Source organism: Choristoneura fumiferana, chromosome 26, assembly GCF_025370935.1.
Source record: "Choristoneura fumiferana chromosome 26, NRCan_CFum_1, whole genome shotgun sequence".
NCBI classification, from domain to species: Eukaryota; Metazoa; Arthropoda; class Insecta; order Lepidoptera; family Tortricidae; genus Choristoneura; species Choristoneura fumiferana.
This window is the reverse complement of record NC_133497.1, coordinates 1,342,655-1,362,957: the sequence shown is the minus strand read 5'-3', so window position 1 is coordinate 1,362,957 and position 20,303 is coordinate 1,342,655. Positions and strand designations below refer to the sequence as shown.

The 20,303-nt window shown below is 41.2% G+C and overlaps 2 protein-coding genes across 2 annotated transcripts in view; both read right to left on the bottom strand.

The window, feature by feature from the left end:
- Nucleotides 1-430: 430 nt before the first annotated feature.
- The window catches only part of LOC141442694 (transmembrane protease serine 12-like), a gene marked incomplete at its 5' end in the record, with an annotated part of 53,432 nt that continues 33,559 nt past the window's right edge, over nt 431-20,303 (bottom strand). The window contains 3 exon segments of the mRNA XM_074107752.1: nt 431-1,595; nt 2,008-2,167; nt 4,303-4,479. Coding sequence (XP_073963853.1) covers nt 1,396-1,595; nt 2,008-2,167; nt 4,303-4,479 — 537 coding nt within the window.
- The window catches only part of LOC141442692 (uncharacterized), a 35,523-nt gene continuing 27,930 nt past the window's right edge, over nt 12,711-20,303 (bottom strand). The window contains exon 2 of the mRNA XM_074107750.1: nt 12,711-20,270. Coding sequence (XP_073963851.1) covers nt 17,551-19,902 — 2,352 coding nt within the window. The 5' untranslated portion in view covers nt 19,903-20,270 and the 3' untranslated portion in view covers nt 12,711-17,550. The remainder of the gene's footprint in view (nt 20,271-20,303) is intronic.

Below are 20,303 nucleotides of genomic sequence, written 5' to 3'. Positions count from 1 at the left end.
AAACGGATATCAGGCAGATGTCTTCCTCTACGTTTAAGCTCTTTCAAAGTAAAAAAAGACATCTACAATTTTTCATTAAAATAATGTTATAGAAATAAAATCTGTTGAACAATCACCAAAGAACATTATTTTAATGCATCATAGAAAATTTCATGGTAATCAGTCCATTAATCTCAAAGTAGTCATTATTTTTGACTAAATACGCTCTCCTGTAAAATAGCTATTTTGTAGATGTCTTCTTTTACTTTGCTGCCATCGATTTGATATGTTTGTGTTACCTAATGCACAGTTAGAATAAAAATATTATTCTAGTGTTACTACCTATTCACATAAAATGAATTTCTGCCGGGAAAGTAGGTTAGGTTAGAACTCTTATGTAAAACGAACTGCTGTTTGAAAAACTGATTAAACTAATCAAATAAAACGCAAGTTGTACAAAAAATACTTATATTTTAGCATTAATATTCAGGCGTTAAAATCACAACAAATATTATGCAATAACAATATATATCACTTGTTATATAATTTGATTTATATAATGATTTGCCATATTTTGATCAAAAACAGATAGGTGCTGCTCACGATGGTATTTTGAGCTAACGTCAGCTCTACTCTTAATATAATAATAATAAACCATTTATTCCAGGCATCACGGCCCATACAATAAATACCTTAAAGACTAACATATTATAATTAATTAAAAACACAATATTTAAAACTAATTAATTATTAATAATTAAAATAGCTTAACTAATAGAATAAGAATAGGGTAAAAATAATAATATTTCATTTAGGGCCTGTTTCACCACTTGTCGACTAACTTTAAGTGACGGATATCAGTGATGCCGTCTCTGTTTGTTTTGTCCGAATAAACAAAGACGGCCTCACTTTTATCTGACACTTAAAGTTAGTCAACAAGTGGTGAAACAGGCCCTTAGTTTGTCAGTTAGACTTCAAAAAATATTGAACACGTATCTTTTCTAATAACAAAAAATGAAAAAGAAGCGTCAAAGTTCGGTAGTGGGGGACCGTGGTGACACTCCTTACTAAAAAGTGCACTAAAGTGTGACGTCACATAAAACTTTAACCGGCTATATCTTCGGCATTCAGTCAAAGTGAAAGTCTTTATTAAATTGAGGCTATAACAAGCACTTTTTATCAATGTCAAAAATAAATCTACCATCGGTTCTATTGTGGCCTAGACGAGCGTGGTCTAAAATCATTACCCTATTTTTTAAAATCGAACCAAAGGACTAATTAATTACATATTTTTAGTTATCTAACCTTACGCTTAAAAAGTTACAATTGCACATTTTGTACATTTTATACTATTGCTAGTCATCAATACATAGTATTACCACATTTTGTACTATTCAGCTATCCCTTAAGAATTGTTTAAAAAAGTACGTGTTCCTTAATAAACGCGGCGTGGTGCTGGATGTGGGTAAGGATGGTGAACGTGTCGACGTTGCATTTATGCACAAGGTCGTACGGTGCAGGAGCGACCACGCCGCGCAGGTAGTAGCGCTGGACGCCTCGCTCCACGCTGGGGAAAGCCAGCCCCCCGCCGCTGTCTCCTCGGCACACCCCAGTACCTGCGAGAGAAGGCATATTGTAAGGGAACGAAGCCATACTATACCATAACCATACTATACACTATACCATAGTACGTAGCCATACTATGAAGCCATACTACGTGATCCTTCATTTCACAATTTTTTACCCCCTCCCCTCCACGGTGACCACCAGTAGTATATGCCAAGATTATACCTAACCCCCTAGTTTTCATGTAGTAATTATTCATAAGTATATATATCCGTTTTGATTAATACGGCGCTTGCCGTGTTGCACCAAGAATACGTGCATATCTATTATTATTACAAGTGAAAAAAATATTATTAAAAAGAAGTTAACTCAACTACGGAAAGGGCGTCAAAAACTTGCAAGATTTGACCTTTTCAAACATACACTGAACGTTGAATAAAAGCTTGTAAAAAGAGAACTTGCCGTTCTTGATGCCAGCACAGAACTTGTCACTGGTGATGTACGGTCTGAACGCATAGGGCACTTCTGCGATGCACTTTTCAACATCGACATACGGCAGTTCCGCCGTCCACAGCACCGGAGAAGCGCTACCGTCCGCCGATGTCAGTCCCCAACCGGAAATCTGTGGTTAAGTTTTAAAATTGAGTACCTAGTCTCTTCGGTGGGTTGGGTAGTTACACACGTTTAAACAATAAATAAGTATCTCATTTTATCTTGCCTTGTCTTGTCTCGGCTTGTCTCGTCTCGTCTCGCCTTGTTTTGTCTCGTCTCGCCTTGTCTGGTCTCGTTTCATCTCATCACTTCTCATCTCGTCTCATCTCATATATAACTCTCAAATATAACATCTCAAATATAACTCTAGACTGTCATTGTAACTGGAAGGAACATGTTGAAGGAGTATGTAAAAAGATTGGTAAATTCGTATTTGCATTGTGGCGAATTAAACAAACTGTATCGGAAAAAACAGCTCTAATGGCCTATCACGGCTACATTCAATCAGTTTTGAGATACGGCATACTTATGTGGGGAAACTCTGTTAATGCAGACCGGGCTTTTGTAGCACAAAAAAAATGCGTCAGAACGATAGGCGAGATTGGGTATCGAGAAACATGTAAAACTCTATTTATTAAACTTAACCCCTGTCTCTACATATACGAGGCCGCTATATTTGTAAAACTCAATACTGAGCTGTTCCTCTCGGCAGACAAGCCAACAAATAGACCCCATAGACGATACCAATTAGTACTACCTAAACATAGGTTGGTTCTAAGGAAAAAAAGTGCATACTATATGTGTATTAAAATTTATAATAAAATTCCTGCTACATATAAAACATTATCCAATACCGAATTTAAGGCGAAACTATACAAATTCTTATGTAATGCCTGCTTTTACAGCATTGATGAATTTTTTAGCTATAAGTTTTGATTTGACATTTAAATACATAAAATTTAGAAAATTATTGTAATGATGAGTATAATGATAAAAATATAATAATATTACAATTAAAATTAAGTTCTACCCAATTGTATTCCAAATATACTTGACATGTATGGTTGCTGTTAAATTTAAATGATGACGGCAATTCTATGCTATTTTGACACTTTAATCTACTGTTCTGTCTTCAATCTCTAATTTTCACATGCCTGATGGCCGAACATATTACGGATCGCTAATAATACTGTACCTACCTTATGTATATGTACCATGTGTTCTGTGAATAAATATTCATTAAAATATTCATTCATTCATTCATCTATTTTTTCATTTATCAACATTACAGTGGCCGGTGGCAAACAACGTTTACAAATGATCAATTCACAAACGACGTGTCACAAACCACTTTATATCACAAATCATCATTTGATAAATCATCAATTAAAAAATGTCCATTACCCTAGCAACTCATTTTTCAAACTAGTTATTTTACAAAACATCAATTTTTAAATGATTATTTGACAAACTATTTACATAACGTGTTTAAATTGGTAGGATTTGGTTCTCGTGGCTCGTTTTTGTTTCGCTTTCCTTAAGGTCGCAGTTCTAACCTAACCTAACCTAACCAACTATAGGTACTGACAGTAATTAGTTTTTCCATTGGTCGTAATTCTAACCTAACCTAACCTACTGTACTGGCAGCAGTTTGTTTTTTCTTAGGGTCGCTGTTCTAACCATACCCAAACCAACTTTACTGGCAGAAGTTAGTTTTTCTTAGGGTCTCAGTTCTAACCTTACCTAACCTATTTCTTAACCAAGTTAACCTGAGCTGCATTTTATTAAACGATTTTTGCCAAACGTTGATTTGACAAACGTGGTTTACTGGTTTTGCCAAATGACGAAAATAATAAATGAATAGTTTGCCAAATAATGATTTACCGTCCCTCCGAACATTCATCCTAACACCGACGTTTGTTTTGCAGGATTCCACGAAGATAAAAGCTTATTCCATCGTGCCGGTTGACATTTTAAACCTACTGGAAGGTAAAGTAGAAGCAAGACGACGCAGAGTAGGTAAAGCCAAGATTCACCAATTTTCATCAGGTGAAGGAGAAAGTGCGGGTCGTGTCGTATAAGGAAACCAAACAGCTGAACAAAGACCTGCGAAGTGGCGGTTACTCTACCGACAAGAGCGTAGCTATTAAATTTAAGAAGACAAAAGAAAAAAATCGTTTCCAATATTTTTTGAAAACCTAACTTGTGAACTAGGTAAATAACTTCTAAGGAGCCTACTTACAAAAAAGGAAGGAATCTTATTACCCTTCCTGAATTTGAGTTTTGCAGCTGATTCTTGTCAAATTCTGGGCTGAAGTCGATGCATACGGGCCGGATGTACGTGCGGTAGATCACCGGAGTCGACATGAAGACCAGCGCGATGTCCTCCTGGTAGTGCCCTGCTTCACCCAGATAGCGAACCGGAATCTTAATCTCACTGACCTGGAATAAAACTCACTGATATATCATTTTTTGCAGTAACCACTGATATAATTTACTTTTGCAGAGGTCCATATCAATGAACAAAAATATTTTCGTTGCTCACCCGCGACCTTATGATAGCTAAACTTTATTCAAGGTATGCGTGTTCATGCAGTTCCTCCACCTCCACACTGTAAGAACACTGTTAGAGTTAGTCTAACATCTGGTAGCATGGTGTACGGTTGTGTTGCTCTGAACATGAGCTCTGGTTGAGTTCGAAATGCGTCAGCGTAGTGTGGTGCTGATAGATGGGTTTGCGTGATTTATGTGTGTTCTTAGTTCTTGCAGTACAGTGTGAAGGTGGAGGAACTGCATGAACACGCATATTGTTTAATAAACCTTCGAATAGTGACTGCTACCAAGGCCGTGGCTTATTTGCTCTTCTGTGCAGCATTATGTCTAGAGAACAATTCATGAAAAACATACCTCAATGAAACCGACTTCGATGTATGACGCTCGCTAAAGTCCGTAAAGCCGCAATAGTCCGCACCGCCACTTCACTAGCTAGTTTTTAGGCGTATAAAGTTTGTTATTATTTACACACAAAACTATTTACAATGTCTACAATCACAATGAATATTTATTTTACAAAACTGAGCACAACCGCAATAATATATATCCGCCGAGAGTTTTTTTGAAGTCTGGCTGACTGCCGCCTTTTTTTACGATCGAAGGCGCGCGGCAAAGGACTTGCGCCAATCAGCCACCGACAGCAAAGAGGATGCAAATCAAAAAATTGTTCGCCATCCAAAATACTTGCACATATTTCCCCCCAGAACCAAGCCGAGCATTAGTTAACAGTCACCATCTAAAGGCAAAATACACAATTTTGATACCGGCCTAAGTAATGTACCGTTTTGAGTTTTGAGCTCGACTACTCGAACTGTTCCGTCCTGTCCAGGCAATAGTTTTATAATCCGACCACGTTTCCATTGCAAAGGAGGGTAATTATCTTCTTTTATTAAGACTAAATCGTTGACTTTAGGAGCAGACAAACGTGAAGTCCATTTAGGACGTTGTTGTAACGTATGCAGGTATTCATTTCGCCAACGAGACCAAAAATGTTGAGACATTTTTTGAATTTGTTGAAAACGCGATAACCGATTAAAATTTGTTTCTTCAAATGGATATTCTGGCAATGATACAAGAGGTTGACCGATTAAAAAATGACCGGGTGTTAGAATTTCCAAATCAGCTGGGTCCGAACTCTGAGGACAAAGCGGCCTGGAATTCATGACAGCCTCTACTTTGGTGAAGAATGTACTCAGCTCCTCAAAGGTGAGTCGTCTTTCCCCGAGTACACGATGCATATGGGTCTTTGCTGACTTAACGGCCGCTTCAAATAATCCTCCCATGTTAGGGCTGCTGGGAGGGTTAAACAACCAGGTTATATTACTTTGCGACGATTGACGTTCTATTTCAGAATGATTATCCCTTAAAAATATGTACAACTCCTTCAAATACTTGTTTGTCCCAACAAAGTTAGTTCCGCAATCAGAGCGAATCAAGGATGGAAGACCTCTTCGAGAGACAAATCTAGATAAAGTTGCCACAAATCCTTCTACTGAAAGTTCCGAAACTACCTCTAAATGTACCGCCTTTGTAGCCAAACACACGAAAATACACAAATAGCATTTTTGAATCCGAGCACCTCTCAAAACACTGCTTTTAATGAGAATGGGTCCCGCAAAATCTGTCCCAACTCCTTCAAAAGCACGTGAAGATCGAACACGGTCAGCTGGCAAGTCAGCCATAAATGGTTGATGTTGCCGTGGATTAGCTTTAAAACATGTCACACATTTAAATGTTACGCTCTTAGTTAAATATCGCATGTTTAATATCCAGTAATTACGAGACAAAATTGCTGCCAGCGTATTGGCTCCTACATGACAGAATATTCTATGGTAATGTTCAACCAATAATACTGTAAACTTATTTTTAGCGGGAAGCAGAATGGGATGGCGCGCCGTATAGGGCAAATCCGAATGACATAAACGCCCACCTACGCGAATCAATCCGTTGTCTAAAAATAAGTTCAGTTTTTTTAAGGAATCTCGAATAGGTTTTCCTGCGGTTAAATCTGCAATATAGTTATCAAAATGTATTCTTTGAACCATACTTATTAAATTAATAACAACCATACGACGTTCCAAGACAGGATTTTTGTTGACATTAGTCCGCTTTCGACAAGCATTTATAAAACGGTAAACATAAATCGTTACGTTTATTAGTTTTACGAATGAACTGTAACGACTTAATAAATCAAATCCTTTTTCGGAAATCGTAACATTGATGGATTTTGACCGTATTCCCGGTAATACAGTAGATATTTCCGTTTTTTTATCATGAGGCCACAATTCACGAGCCTGGCGTAACCACTCTGGGCCCCACCAAAGTTGATGCTCCAGTAGCTGAGCTGCAGAACATCCTCGTGAAGCTACATCTGCACAATTTAAATCCCCTGGCACGTGTCTCCAAACCATAGGCAATTTTTTATCTTTAATTTGTGATACTCTATTGCCTTGAAAAACTTCCAATTTATGAGGAGGAACGTGCAACCAAGCTAAAACGATAGTGCTGTCACACCATCCAATAACGTCCGAAAATACAAATGATAACTCGCTCAAATATCTGTACACATGTGATAACAAGTTAACAAGCAAGACAGCACCATTTAACTCCAGTTGCGGTATAGTCAACTTAGTTTTAAGTGGAGCAACACGAGATTTAGCTGTAACCAAGCGAACCATAACTCCTCCATCATCATTTTCCGATCGTAAATATACCGCAGCTGCATATCCGCAGGACGACCCATCACAAAAACCATGTAAAGAGAACATTTTTTCATTATTAGATTTTAAGCAACGTGGTATCGAAACGTTCTTTAAATTCGGCAAATCTGAAATTATGGCCTTCCATTTCGTAACTAAATTTTTGGGTGCAGGTGTGTCCCATTCAACATGTTTAGCTCCGTCACTCAATAATTCCTGTAAAAGTAATTTAATCCGAAACACCACAGCACAAATCCATCCCATTGGATCAAATAATTTCGCCAAAGACGACAAAATGCTACGTCGAGTGACTTTTGATTGTTCAGACGGTAAGTTAATCCTGTAAGTGAAACTATCTGTTGAAGGGTTCCATTGGATGCCTAGCACCTTGATAAAAGTAGAATCCGTATCATCGTCAAAAGAACGAGGAGTTTCGCAATGATCTTTTGGAAAGTCAGATATCAAGCAAGGTTCATTTGATGCCCATTTTCTTAATTCGTAACCAGCAGTTTTCATAAGCTGTATCAGCTCATTCATGATCTCTCGAGTTTCTTGAATAGAATCTGCACCTCCATTAATATCATCAACATATGAATTTGCTAACAAAATCTTTGCCGCTCTTGGATATCGTTCCTGCTCATCAACTGCCAACTGATGAAGACTACGAATTGCCACATAGGGACTTGATTTTAACCCATACGTATTTGTAGTCAGTTCAAAAATACGAATCGGTTCCGAGCGATTCCATCTCCAAAGAATCAATTGATATTTTCGATCCTCGGGGTGGATCCAAGTCATCCTAAACATCATTTTCACGTCAGTTGTAAACACAAACAGTGGAACCCGAAAATTTAAAATAATTTTAGTTATATCATTTTGTAGTTTCTCTCCAGAAAATAAACAATCGTTCAAGCTAACCCCACTAGTTGTTTTTACACTGCCGTCAAAAACTACACGTATCTTTTCAGTATCGCCCGAATTTTTGAATACTCCATGATGCGCAAGAATGTAATGTTCTTGGCCCGAGTCAATATCAAACTGCGAGGGCTGCATGTGCCCGAGGTTCATATACTCACGCATAAATTCAACATACTTTTCTTTAAATTTAGGCTGAGTACTCATACGCCTTTCTAAACACATTAACCGACGAACAGCAATTTGCTTAGAATCACCTATAGTCGCGTGACCAGGAACTAAAGGTAACCGAACCATATATTTACCGTCCGAACCGCGAGTCACCGATTTAACAAACAATTGTTCACAGATCACATCCATTGGATCTTTTATCGAACCCATAGATGGTGGTTCCTCCGCCTTCCAAAATCGTTCGACCGCTTCTACTAAAGAAACACCCGAAAAATAATCTACACTACGAGGTAACGTACCGCTTTCATCACCACGTATTGGCCCAAAGAGAGCAAAATCAAATATAGTATCAATAGCGTAAGGACCGCCGGGCCGCAAAGTCACCTTGTTACCTTCAATAATTTCACCGAGAATATCACAACCGAATATAATGTCCACCCTGGACATATGACCGAAACCGCTATCCGAAATACCTACCATGCTAGAAATACCGAGCCGAGCCGCAACATACGTGGTAGGTAATTTTAAAACAACCGCGTTTACCGACATAAAAGTATTCACATTACGTTCCGACCGAAAATTAATTGTGACAATATGGTTGCCACCTTTTGATTGAGTACCACCTATACCTGTCAACGGTGTCACAGAGTAATGTTTCTTCAGCCCCAACAGATTAACAAAATCACTCCGAACAACTGAGACTTGTGAACCTAAATCTAACAAAGCCCGTGCTTTAACAAGTTCACCACATGCTGAAACAATATTTACAATTACTGTAGGTAAAATAACATCTTCTGCTAATACCGGATCCGTTGAAACACTACTTGTGACTAGTTGCTATTCAGAGTTATCGCAAGTTGGTGCGGGTAATTCGCGCACAGAGCACGCGCACTGGCACTGCGCAGCGGGGCCCGCCGCCGCCGCCGCCGCCGCCGGCACCTGCGCCGCGCCGCTCAGCACCGCGCAGTTGCCGGCGCGCACGCCCCCGCACTGTGTGCGCCGCAGTGGTTGCTCTTGTGGCTCATGAGACTGAATCACATTCCGTTGCGGATTCATGTCGATGGAACAAATTAAATAATTATGTCCAACATTACCGCAACGTGCACACGGGATAAATTGCTTGCACATTACCGCTGAGTGATTACCGAAACATCTGAAACACAGATTGTTATTTCGCACCCAAGACTTTCGGTCAGTAGGAGAGCCTTTTTTAAATTTAAAACAATCTTGCAATGAATGATTCATTGAACAGAATGCGCACCGTTTTTCTGCGAATCGATTATTATTGTCACTAATATTATATGTATTCAATAGTTTCGTCATTGAATCAAATGAATTGGCTGTGTCAATAAAATGACATTCGTTTTGCAAGAAAACCACTAGTTCATCAAATCTTGGTAAATTTTCTTTCAGTCCACCGTATGTTTGCTCAAAACGCGTTTTTAACTCCAACGGCAACTTTGTTAATGCAATATGCAGTAAAAGATAACTCCATTCATCAACTGGTAATCCAAAACTTTTCAATGCCTGAGTGGATTCGAGCAAAGGATTCAATATGTTAGTTCTTAATGCGTTATGATTCCTCAATGGTGGTAGATTCAAAATACGCGAAATGTGGCGATCGGACAACAAACGCTTATTATGATAACGCGAGGTAAGAATTTCGAGTGCCGTGGCAAGAGATAAAGCCGTCATAGGTAAGTGCTGAATCAACGACCTCGGTTCATTTTGTACATGAGAAATTAAGTAATGGAATTTCTCTGTGTCAGATATATCTTTCCTTGATAACACTAACGAGGAATATAAGCTATAAAAGCTGACCCACTGAAAGATATCACCGTCAAACTGAGGTAAATTAATCTGAGGCAGGCGCGGAGCAGGCGCCGCCGCCTCTTGTGCCGCCGCCGTGGCCGCCGCGCCGTTGCTACTAATATCCACAGAAATCGGCAGCTCAGCTGATTTGGCATCACACTCGTTATATTGTAAAGTAGCGTTCCGGTACTGACTATCATATTCCTTTATTTTTTCCTCGTCTGACTCAACCTCTAGTAAGCCTTCATATGCCATTGTCAAGTTATTAAAATGAGCCTCTAATTTTCGTAATCGCGCGGCTAAAATACTCGAATTAAAGTCAGGCGACTTAATCATTTCGACAGAAGCTTTAAACCAATCGCATTCTAATTTTAATTTTACTTCACAAGCTTTGATTTTTGCCATTTTGAATTTAGAACGCAAGCGTCAGCCGGGGCCGGCCGTGTCCACGCTTAAAACAAATGACTGTCGAATGCAATGAAAGAATTACTAAATTATTCCGCAAAACTAAAATAAGTATTCACACAAAATATTATTTCAGTGTTTTGAATCTAAATAAAACGAAAAAAGCTGTCTAACACCGTTTTTATACAGATAACTTTTATTTAAAACTAACCTAAACTGCAACAGAACGAAACAAAACTCCGAGCGACGATGGACCAAATATGTTTAATAAACCTTCGAATAGTGACTGCTACCAAGGCCGTGGCTTATTTGCTCTTCTGTGCAGCATTATGTCTAGAGAACAATTCATGAAAAACATACCTCAATGAAACCGACTTCGATGTATGACGCTCGCTAAAGTCCGTAAAGCCGCAATAGTCCGCACCGCCACTTCACTAGCTAGTTTTTAGGCGTATAAAGTTTGTTATTATTTACACACAAAACTATTTACAATGTCTACAATCACAATGAATATTTATTTTACAAAACTGAGCACAACCGCAATAATATATATCCGCCGAGAGTTTTTTTGAAGTCTGGCTGACTGCCGCCTTTTTTTACGATCGAAGGCGCGCGGCAAAGGACTTGCGCCAATCAGCCACCGACAGCAAAGAGGATGCAAATCAAAAAATTGTTCGCCATCCAAAATACTTGCACACATCATATCTTGCGTAAACTTCGCGGATGCGCAAAGAAATGAGTTTATAGTTGGCGCAGAATGTCGCTGCACGCGGAGCAATAAAAAGTGCGAGCACAGTGGAGCATATCGCGCGCTCACTCGCACTTATGGGTCTTAGGAAACGCGTAGTGAAACACAACGCGCGTATCGATATTTTATCGATAAATGTTTACAAGATTAAAATAGAACAATATTCTCAGTCTTAATATTCACAGTTTTAATGTTGTTGTGAATACAAAGTGAATACAAAGAGTATTTGTACTCTAAATAAAATACTCTTTGTATTTGTATTGTACACCAGAAATAGTAAGCGATACAGATACACAGCACAGAGAAAATGACAAGGTAAGCAATAGGCGGCCTTATCGCTTAAAGGCAACACACACAAAGCGTGCGCGGGTCGGGTCGTGTCCGCCGCGTGAGCCGCGCGGTTCGTTGTATTCACACAGAGAGCGGGTTGTGACGGTTTTTGCCAGTTTAGTGACTTAGTCCCTAGAAGTGACGACTTTTGCTTAAATCTTAGCGACCGCAAAAAGTTTTGACGACAAAAATGGTTTATCTGGCGACTTTTGGAGTACAAATTAAAACAGTTCTAGAACCAATAATAGATACGACATTTTTGTCAACTCGACACAGAATTATACAGTGCCGCGAGAATCCGCGAGATATATGTGGAAAACGACAAACGCGCTTGCGCACCAAGGTCAAACTTTATTTACTTACTTAACTAAATCCAATTTATGTAATGATGGGCGATGGATGAAGTTTTTAAAAGTGGCTGATTTTTTTTATCGACAGGAATAAGCTTATACTAGTCAATGGAAAAAAATATGAGATTTTTCTGTAGTACCAATTAATTAAAAAAATAAAATACTCAGATTTTATTCTCGCCAAAATGAACTAGCTACCGCTCATGAATACGGATTTTTAGGTTCCGTAGCCAAAATGGCAAAAACGGAACCCTTATAGTTTCGCCATGTCTGTCTGTCTGTCTGTCCGTCGGCGGCTTTGCTCATGGACTGTCAATGCTAGAAAGCTGTAATTTTGTACGGATATATATGAAAACTATCCCGACAAAATGGTAAAATTAAAAATTAAAAAAACATTTTTTTTTTTTTGTAAAGTAGGGCTTTTTTCTCATCCAAACCTATAGTGTCAGGGGTCTTATAAATTGAAACCATTAGGGGGTTACTAAGACGATTTTTCGATTCAGTGATTTGTTTGCGAAATATTCAACTTTAAAGTACAAATTTTCATTAAAATCGAGTTTTAGGGGTTTTTAACTTAAGCTTTAGAGATAAATATTTGAGAGTTGGTAACTCTGCGCTCGCCCGCGCGCTGCTTGTGACGACGGGCGACGGGCACGGGCCGCGCACGACCCGCCCGCGCCCGCGTTTGTGTGAAGGCGTCCATATACCGCCATGCAAATACGCCCGTGGCGGGCCAGCGCACGACCCGCGCCCGCTCTCTGTGTGTGTTGCCCTTAAGAGCGATCTCTCATTCTCTTTTATTATGAAAAAATGATATTCTGCCAAGTTTCTTGTGGCGCATTCTTCTTGGCAATGATGGTCTTTCCGAAAGCGCTGGTAGTTTAAAAAATGACGTGTAAAAGTGCTCATTGCGGCCTATTTACTGAGTAAATGAATTGAAATTGAAATTTGATATTTCAAATTCCAATTCATTTTATATCAATAAAACCAAAAGGACGTTGAATGTAAAGACAATAACGCGACTCAAAACTGTGGGACTGTAATAGTACATTGTGTCTTAAGGGCGGTAAATAAGGAATTACGAACGAGAGTCTATTAGAAGCCCGAAGTCGAAGACTGAGGGCTTTAATGAGTCGATGTTCGTAATTCTAGTACCGCCCGTGCGACATACAATGTTTTTCATCACATTTGCGAGTAAAATTGTATATTTGTAAAAGAAAAACTAATATTTTTTCAAAAATTGCCGATACCGCTGACTACGCTCTTGGCAGCGCCAGCCTCCGCGCCGCCCCACCCCACGCAGCATGTGCCCGACGTGCTCCTGCAGGCCAGCACGACCAGCACGCCATGCAGTATCACACTCATTTACCGACCTTGGGCTTCATGACAACAAAATTAGTACGGGCAATGACTCATTTACCGACCATGGGTTTCATGACAAGCACATTAAGGTCGAGGGTTTTATTTGGGGGGTTGCAACCAAGGTAGCCTGCATGTAGCGACACTGTTTACGAGCAAGTGTGATGAAAACAATTATTCAGACTTTTACATTAACAACTGACAATTATTAACATTCCCAAAGCACCACAATCGGTTGTGCAACATCTGGTGAACGGATGTGTTGCTTTGAGGATGAACTCTGATTGAATTTGAAACGCGTCGGCGTAGTTTGGTGGTGCTGGTAGTAAAGTTTGTGTGATGTCTGTCGGACGCCAGCGTCTCGTTAACGCCCGCGCAGCGTCGACGCGGCGTCACTAGCGTTTGTCGAACGTCAGCGTCTTGTCAGCGCTCGCACAGCGTCACTGCGACGGACAGAGCGCGACGCAATCCACCGCATTTCAACAGCCTCCTGTAAATGATGGATGCAGGCGCTGGATTTATTGAGGGCGAAAGTAAAAGAAATGGGTCGAGATAGTGATGTGCTTAGGGTGCAGGTACATGTGCGCGTCAGTCGGCTGTTAGAGGGCAACTGAATCAAGGCAGCAAGGTGACACACACACATACATGTTCCCGCGCACACACGTTTATTTTACGTACAAACAGAGGCAAACAAACAGGTAAGTACCTTCATTTTTTCTCAACTATTATATATATAAACTACCCTAATTTAATTTCGAGGTTTTTTTTTTGTTTTCAGGTGCAGCGCTGCGCGTCGTCTACACTCTCCCCCCCATTGTCCGTCCAGGACAATCTTCATCTGATGTGGGGAGCAGGGCTACGCGAGTCACTGGTCTGGTAAGTATTCCAGTCTTCGTTCTGACGTCTACAATGCGTATGCGGCCGTCGGCGCCAGGGTGGACGTTCTCTATCAGTCCCCTTGGCCATGTATTTCGAGGCGAGGAGGGATCTGCAATAAAAACGACGTCTCCTTTTTGCAGTTGATGACCATCCTGGTACCATTTTTGCCGTGGTAATAGAGTCGGGAGCACCTCGCGAACCCAACGCCGCCAGAACATATCAGTAAGTCTTTGTGCAATCCGCCACGACTTTTTCCTGTACATGTCTTCGTCATCGAACACACCCGGGACTGGCAGATTAGACGATGAACCGATCAGAAAGTGGTTGGGTGTCAAACTTTCGGGGTAGTTGTGGTCCACCGAGACGTGGCTCAAGGGTCGACTGTTGACCATATTCTCGACCTCAGCCATCAACGTGATTAGTACTTCTTCACGCGGAGCTCTAGATTTTAAGATTGTTTTCAGCGCTGTTTTCACGGAGCGAATAAGAATTTCCCACGCTCCGCCCATGTTTGGGCTAGCAGGGCAGATGAAATGCCATTCCAGTCCACGATTGGTAAGCTCATTCTTGACGCTGTTCGATTTTTCAAACTCTTTAAATGATTTTCTTAGTTCGGTTTCAGCACCTCTGAAATTTGTGGCATTATCTGAGTACATTCGGCTGGGCCAACCACGTCGCGCTGCCATCCGCCTTAAGGCCATTAAAAACGAGTCAGTTGACAGAGACGGAACCAGCTCTATATGTATCGCTCGAATCGTAAGACAGGTAAATAGCGCGCCGTACCTCTTCTCTCGGCGTCGGCCTATTGTTATTTCCATGGGCCCAAATAAATCCACACCACAATGAGTAAAAGGTCTTCGGTGGTGAGCGACTCTCGCTTCAGGTAAGTCTCCCATTCGTGGGTTTATGGGCTTAGCTTTCTTTATTCGGCAAATCAAACATTTTGACGCAATATTACGTATTGTAGGGCGTAGATTTAAAAGCCAATATTTTTGTCGAATTTCATTAACGACGGTCTCGTTACATCCGTGCGCATTCTTTTCATGATAATGCTTCGTTATCAATTGTGCGATTGAATCGCGTCCGTCCAAGATCACAGGGCGCTTCAGGTCCAAACCAACATCAGTGGCTGCGTCAATTCTTCCGCTGACACGTAATAAACCCTGCTCGTCTAGGATCGGCGTTAGCTTACGCAAGCGACTGTTAGCGTCGATGCATTTATTATTTTTCAGTTGGTAAATTTCTTCAGCAAATGACTTCAATTGTGAGTAACGTAATAATTCATTTTCAGCACGCTTCATTAACTCTGTGTTGAGCTGAGTATTACGAGACCTTTTACATTTCTCTATAAAAAGCAAAACATTTGCCATGATTCTCCATACGCGTAGCCATGAAGAAAATCGCGTCAAATCAGGAACAGGTAAGTCTTCGTAGGTATGCTCGCATGTAATAGCATTAACTTGTAATAGTTGTAGCATCTCATGATTGATTATTTTTCTTTTTTCAGATTCGTACTTTGGCCAATCGTCCCGCGAAGCATATAAAAAACGAGGTCCTCGGAACCACTCACAATCATCGTTTAATTTGTAGTTATTAATTTTAGTTGCTTTGTCAGCTATGTTCAAGTCTGTAGGCACGTAATTCCATTCGTGCGCCTGCGATAAGTCGTCGATTTCGCCCAGTCGGTTAGCAATAAATACTTTATAATTGCGCGTTTCATTTTTTATTTGATGCAGCACTATCAACGAATCTGTCCAGAAATATCTTGCGTTAATATTTAGCCGCGTTTCGCGCGCAATAGTGTTCGCTAAACGGCAGGCGATAACAGCTGCTTGAAGCTCCAACTTAGGTATAGTTATGTATTTGTTGACCGGCGAGGCTCTGCACTTGCAAGCGATGAATGACACGCAAACATTGTTTATAGTTACTACGCGCCAGTAGGCAACGGCGGCGAATGCAGTCGGCGCTGCATCGCAAAACACGTGCAATTCTATAGTTGTCTCGGTCTGGCGTGCGGTACTGCCGCGAGTAATGTTTGTGTTGTTATCTCTCTCACGCTGCAATGTCATATGAAAATGATATCGTGGTATTCTTAGCAGTTGCAGTGATTGAAGATCTGTTATCCAGTCTCGAAAAATAATGTTTTCTTTTTCAGGTATTTCATCGTCCCATTTGGTTTCGGTTTTCCACGTATTTTGTAAAATTATTTTCGCCTTTACAGTGAATGGAGCGAGGAAACCAAAAATGTCGAATATTGACATAAAAATGCGCAGGAGTTCTCTTTTGGTAGGTTTTCTTCGTAGACTTATAACTTCAGCTGGGATGCGTTTAAGTGATAAGTCGAAACTGAACGAGTCGTTTGGCGGGAACCAAAGTAGGCCGAGCGTTCTCTCAGGCAAATCGTCGCAACCCGTTTTGATCCTTATTGCAATCATACTTAAGGCTTCTTTTGGCATACATTCTAAAACTTCTTGTTTATTACAAATCCAGTTTCTTATTTCAAATCCACCTCTTTTGTGAATTTCGGAGACCTCTTTTATTAGTTGTAAGGCCTTGTTTTCGTCATCTACGCTCTGGATATAATCGTCCATATAATGAGATTTTAAAATGGCTTCAGTAGCTTCAGGCATCTCTTTTTCAAATCTCGAAGCATTTTTGTTCTTAATGTGTTGTGCGATGAACGGCGAGCAGTTTGCCCCAAATATTAGTGAGGTCATAGCGCATGTTTTTATTTCAGAATTCTTGTCTTCGCGCCATAAAAAACGTAATGCATGCTGGTCTTCTGCTCTGATTTTTATGCGTAAAAACATGTCTTTTATGTCTCCCATAATGGCAACGGGCTTTTCTCGGAATCGTAACATGATGCCCAGCAGTGATTGAAGGAGATCGGGCCCTTGCAGCAGATGGTCGTTTAAAGAGTGACCGGCAACCGAAGAACGGGCATCGAAGACAAGTCTTAATTTTTCTTTGTTCGGGTTATCTACTCCAAAGTGTGGTAGATACCACACGCGATTCGTAGGTATTGAAGTTTCTTCGTGTGATAAAATTCTGGCGTAGTCGTTTTCGAACAAATGTTTTATTCTTTCCTTATATCTCGTGGCATAATTTTCGTCTAATGCCATTTTTCTTTCCACGGCGAGAAATCTTTTATAGGCGTTGGGATAAGAGTTAGGCATTTGTGCTTCATTCTTCCACGGGAGGCCAACTACCCATGATCCATTCATTAACTTCGCTGATTTATCAACGATATCAACTGCGCGAGTTTCATCCTTATTTACACGTGGCTTAAGGTTTACTCCAATCGATTCGATAGAAAATGATTGCCGAACCAGTTCGTGGAGTTGTTTATCTTTATTTTCGTAGTGTGCATTGCTTGACCATTGTTGCAGCTCGGTGTTGTCGCCGTCGGCCAATGTGTGCGTCTCCCACCGTGCGGGGCAGGAGCCCGCGGGGGTGGCGGAGAGCGGGGGTCGGCGGCGCAGGCGGCGGCCGGCGAGGCGCGCTCATAGATCGCTGTCGTCAACGCATGCTCAGCGGTTAGGGGTCGCCGTGCGAATGCGGGTGCGGGTACGATGCCGTGCAGGCACCATCCCAACGGAGTTAGCGTAGCACATGGTTCGTTGATGCCGCGGTAAATTGTTTTTAAAGTCATTAGCAGATGAAAATTATCTTGACCGATGAGTAGTTTAGGTTTCACATCGGTACAGATTAAGCAGTCTTTTAAATTTTGTAAATGTTCGTAATTTTCGAGTTTCACTTTCGACAAATTTTGTGTTGGTAGATCTAGCTCACTTATTTTTCGTGCACGCAGGTTAAAAATGTCACCGTTCATGTTCGAAAGCTTAAAGTTCACCATTTCACTTTGACACACGATATGAGAGTTCCATGCGCCGCGAATGCGTAGCGTTTCCGGCTGACCTTGAATATTTACACAGTCCGCGAGATCAGCTGACACTAATGAAATGGTGGCTCCGTCGTCCAACAATGCATGCGTAGCTATAACAGCACTAGGTCCATGTAAGTTAACACGCACTATTTTCAACATGGCACTCGTACTAGGTCCTATTATCGTGTTAGTTACTGTTTCAGTTGTTGCACTATTGTTTAAAATGTTCGCATTGTTGTCACTTGTCGCAGCTGAAGGCGTATCTTGTACGTTGTTATTGTTTACGGCGGCGTCGCGGGCTCGCGCGCCCGGGGTCTCTCTGGCTGGCCAGTGGAGTAGCCGGTGGTGGGGCAGGCCGCAGTCTTCGACGTCGCACTGCGCGGCCGGGCAAGCTTCTTTGTTGTGACCCAGTAACAGACACTTGTGGCAGAGATTATTGATTTTAACGAAGCGCCACTTGTCCTTTCGTAGTGCGCGTTTAAATTTGATGCAACTTGGGAGTAAATGAACAGCTGTTCGGCAAAATTTACACTTCGCGCTGATGTCACTACCGTTGTTTAGCACGGAATGAGTTTGTATTTTATTGAAGAATTTTTGTACTGTTGGCGTATGAATGTGACTTATTCCCGCTGCGGCGACTTTTGTAGCTTCTTGGTGTAGGAATTCGGATAATAACTGCAATTTAGCTTTGTTACCGTCTGGGTTTTCGTATATATAATCCGCCCATTTGTTGATGAGCGGACTTGGGCATTTTGACAATACAGTATTTAATACTTCAGGGCTTCGTAGGTAATCAGTCTGATTTATAGACTGAGCGGCTGCCACGTAATTCTTTACTTTAACAGCGAAGTTTACTAAGTCGGTGTGATACGCTTGCGGTAGTGGTTGCAGCTTTTTAAATTGTGAAGCGATTTTATAAATAATTAGCTCGGGTCTGCCAAAGCGTAATTGCAGTGCTTCCAAAATGGTACTCGGCGTGGCGTCGCTGATGAGTAGTGATGAAACTGCTTCCCTTGCCTCTCCGCGTAGACACTTATTTAATCTCGCGATGTTTTCACTGTCACTATATTTACATAAGACGGTAGATTCTTCATAACTCTTTTTAAATTGGAGCCACTCGAGTGATTCGCCTGTAAATACTGGCAAGTCTTTGGGTGTAGCTAATCTTGATAAGAGTTGCGTATTGGTACTTTGTGTGGCAAAGGCTAAATTTTCCATCGCTTGCGCAAGGTAGTGGAAGTCTTGAGGCGCGCTGCTGCGCGGCGGCGGGTCAGCGGCGGGCTGCTCCAAGACGGGCCGCTCCGCGCCATAGGGTTCGGGCTCTGGGGTGCCTTGGAAACTTTTTTCAAGCCATTGCTCCACCTTTTGTGACGCTGTGGTATGTGCCCCGCTACAACGGGACTTCTGGGATTCAGCGTCGTCGAGCGCAGAAAGATCAGCCTCTAATTTCTTATCTATTAGAGCTTTATCGATTTCAGCTTTGGCTTTGGCTGCTTCAAATAATAATTTCTTCCTTCGTGCCGACATTGACGAGCCGTTAGAGCTTTTCTTTGAGGGTACGCCGATTTCAATTTTTAAACTACCTCCGGGTTTTGGTAATTGTGCGTCGATTTTTTCTAGCTCTTTAGAATTCACTTCTGGCTGGTATGTCTTGCTTGAGAGCGCTTCACTAGCTTCATCTGTAAGATGCTTCAACTTTTCTCGTTCGAGAGCTCCGCGCGTTTTAACCATTGTGCGCGGCTGCGGTGTGCTGAACATCTATGTTTTTCTTCAAGCTTCGTTCCTCAGTGATCCAGGGTCGAAGGACCAGATGTAAATGATGGATGCAGGCGCTGGATTTATTGAGGGCGAAAGTAAAAGAAATGGGTCGAGATAGTGATGTGCTTAGGGTGCAGGTACATGTGCGCGTCAGTCGGCTGTTAGAGGGCAACTGAATCAAGGCAGCAAGGTGACACACACACATACATGTTCCCGCGCACACACGTTTATTTTACGTACAAACAGAGGCAAACAAACAGGTAAGTACCTTCATTTTTTCTCAACTATTATATATATAAACTACCCTAATTTAATTTCGAGGTTTTTTTTTTTTGTTTTCAGGTGCAGCGCTGCGCGTCGTCTACAGCCTCCGTTGAAACATTAGCGCAAAGAGAATACAC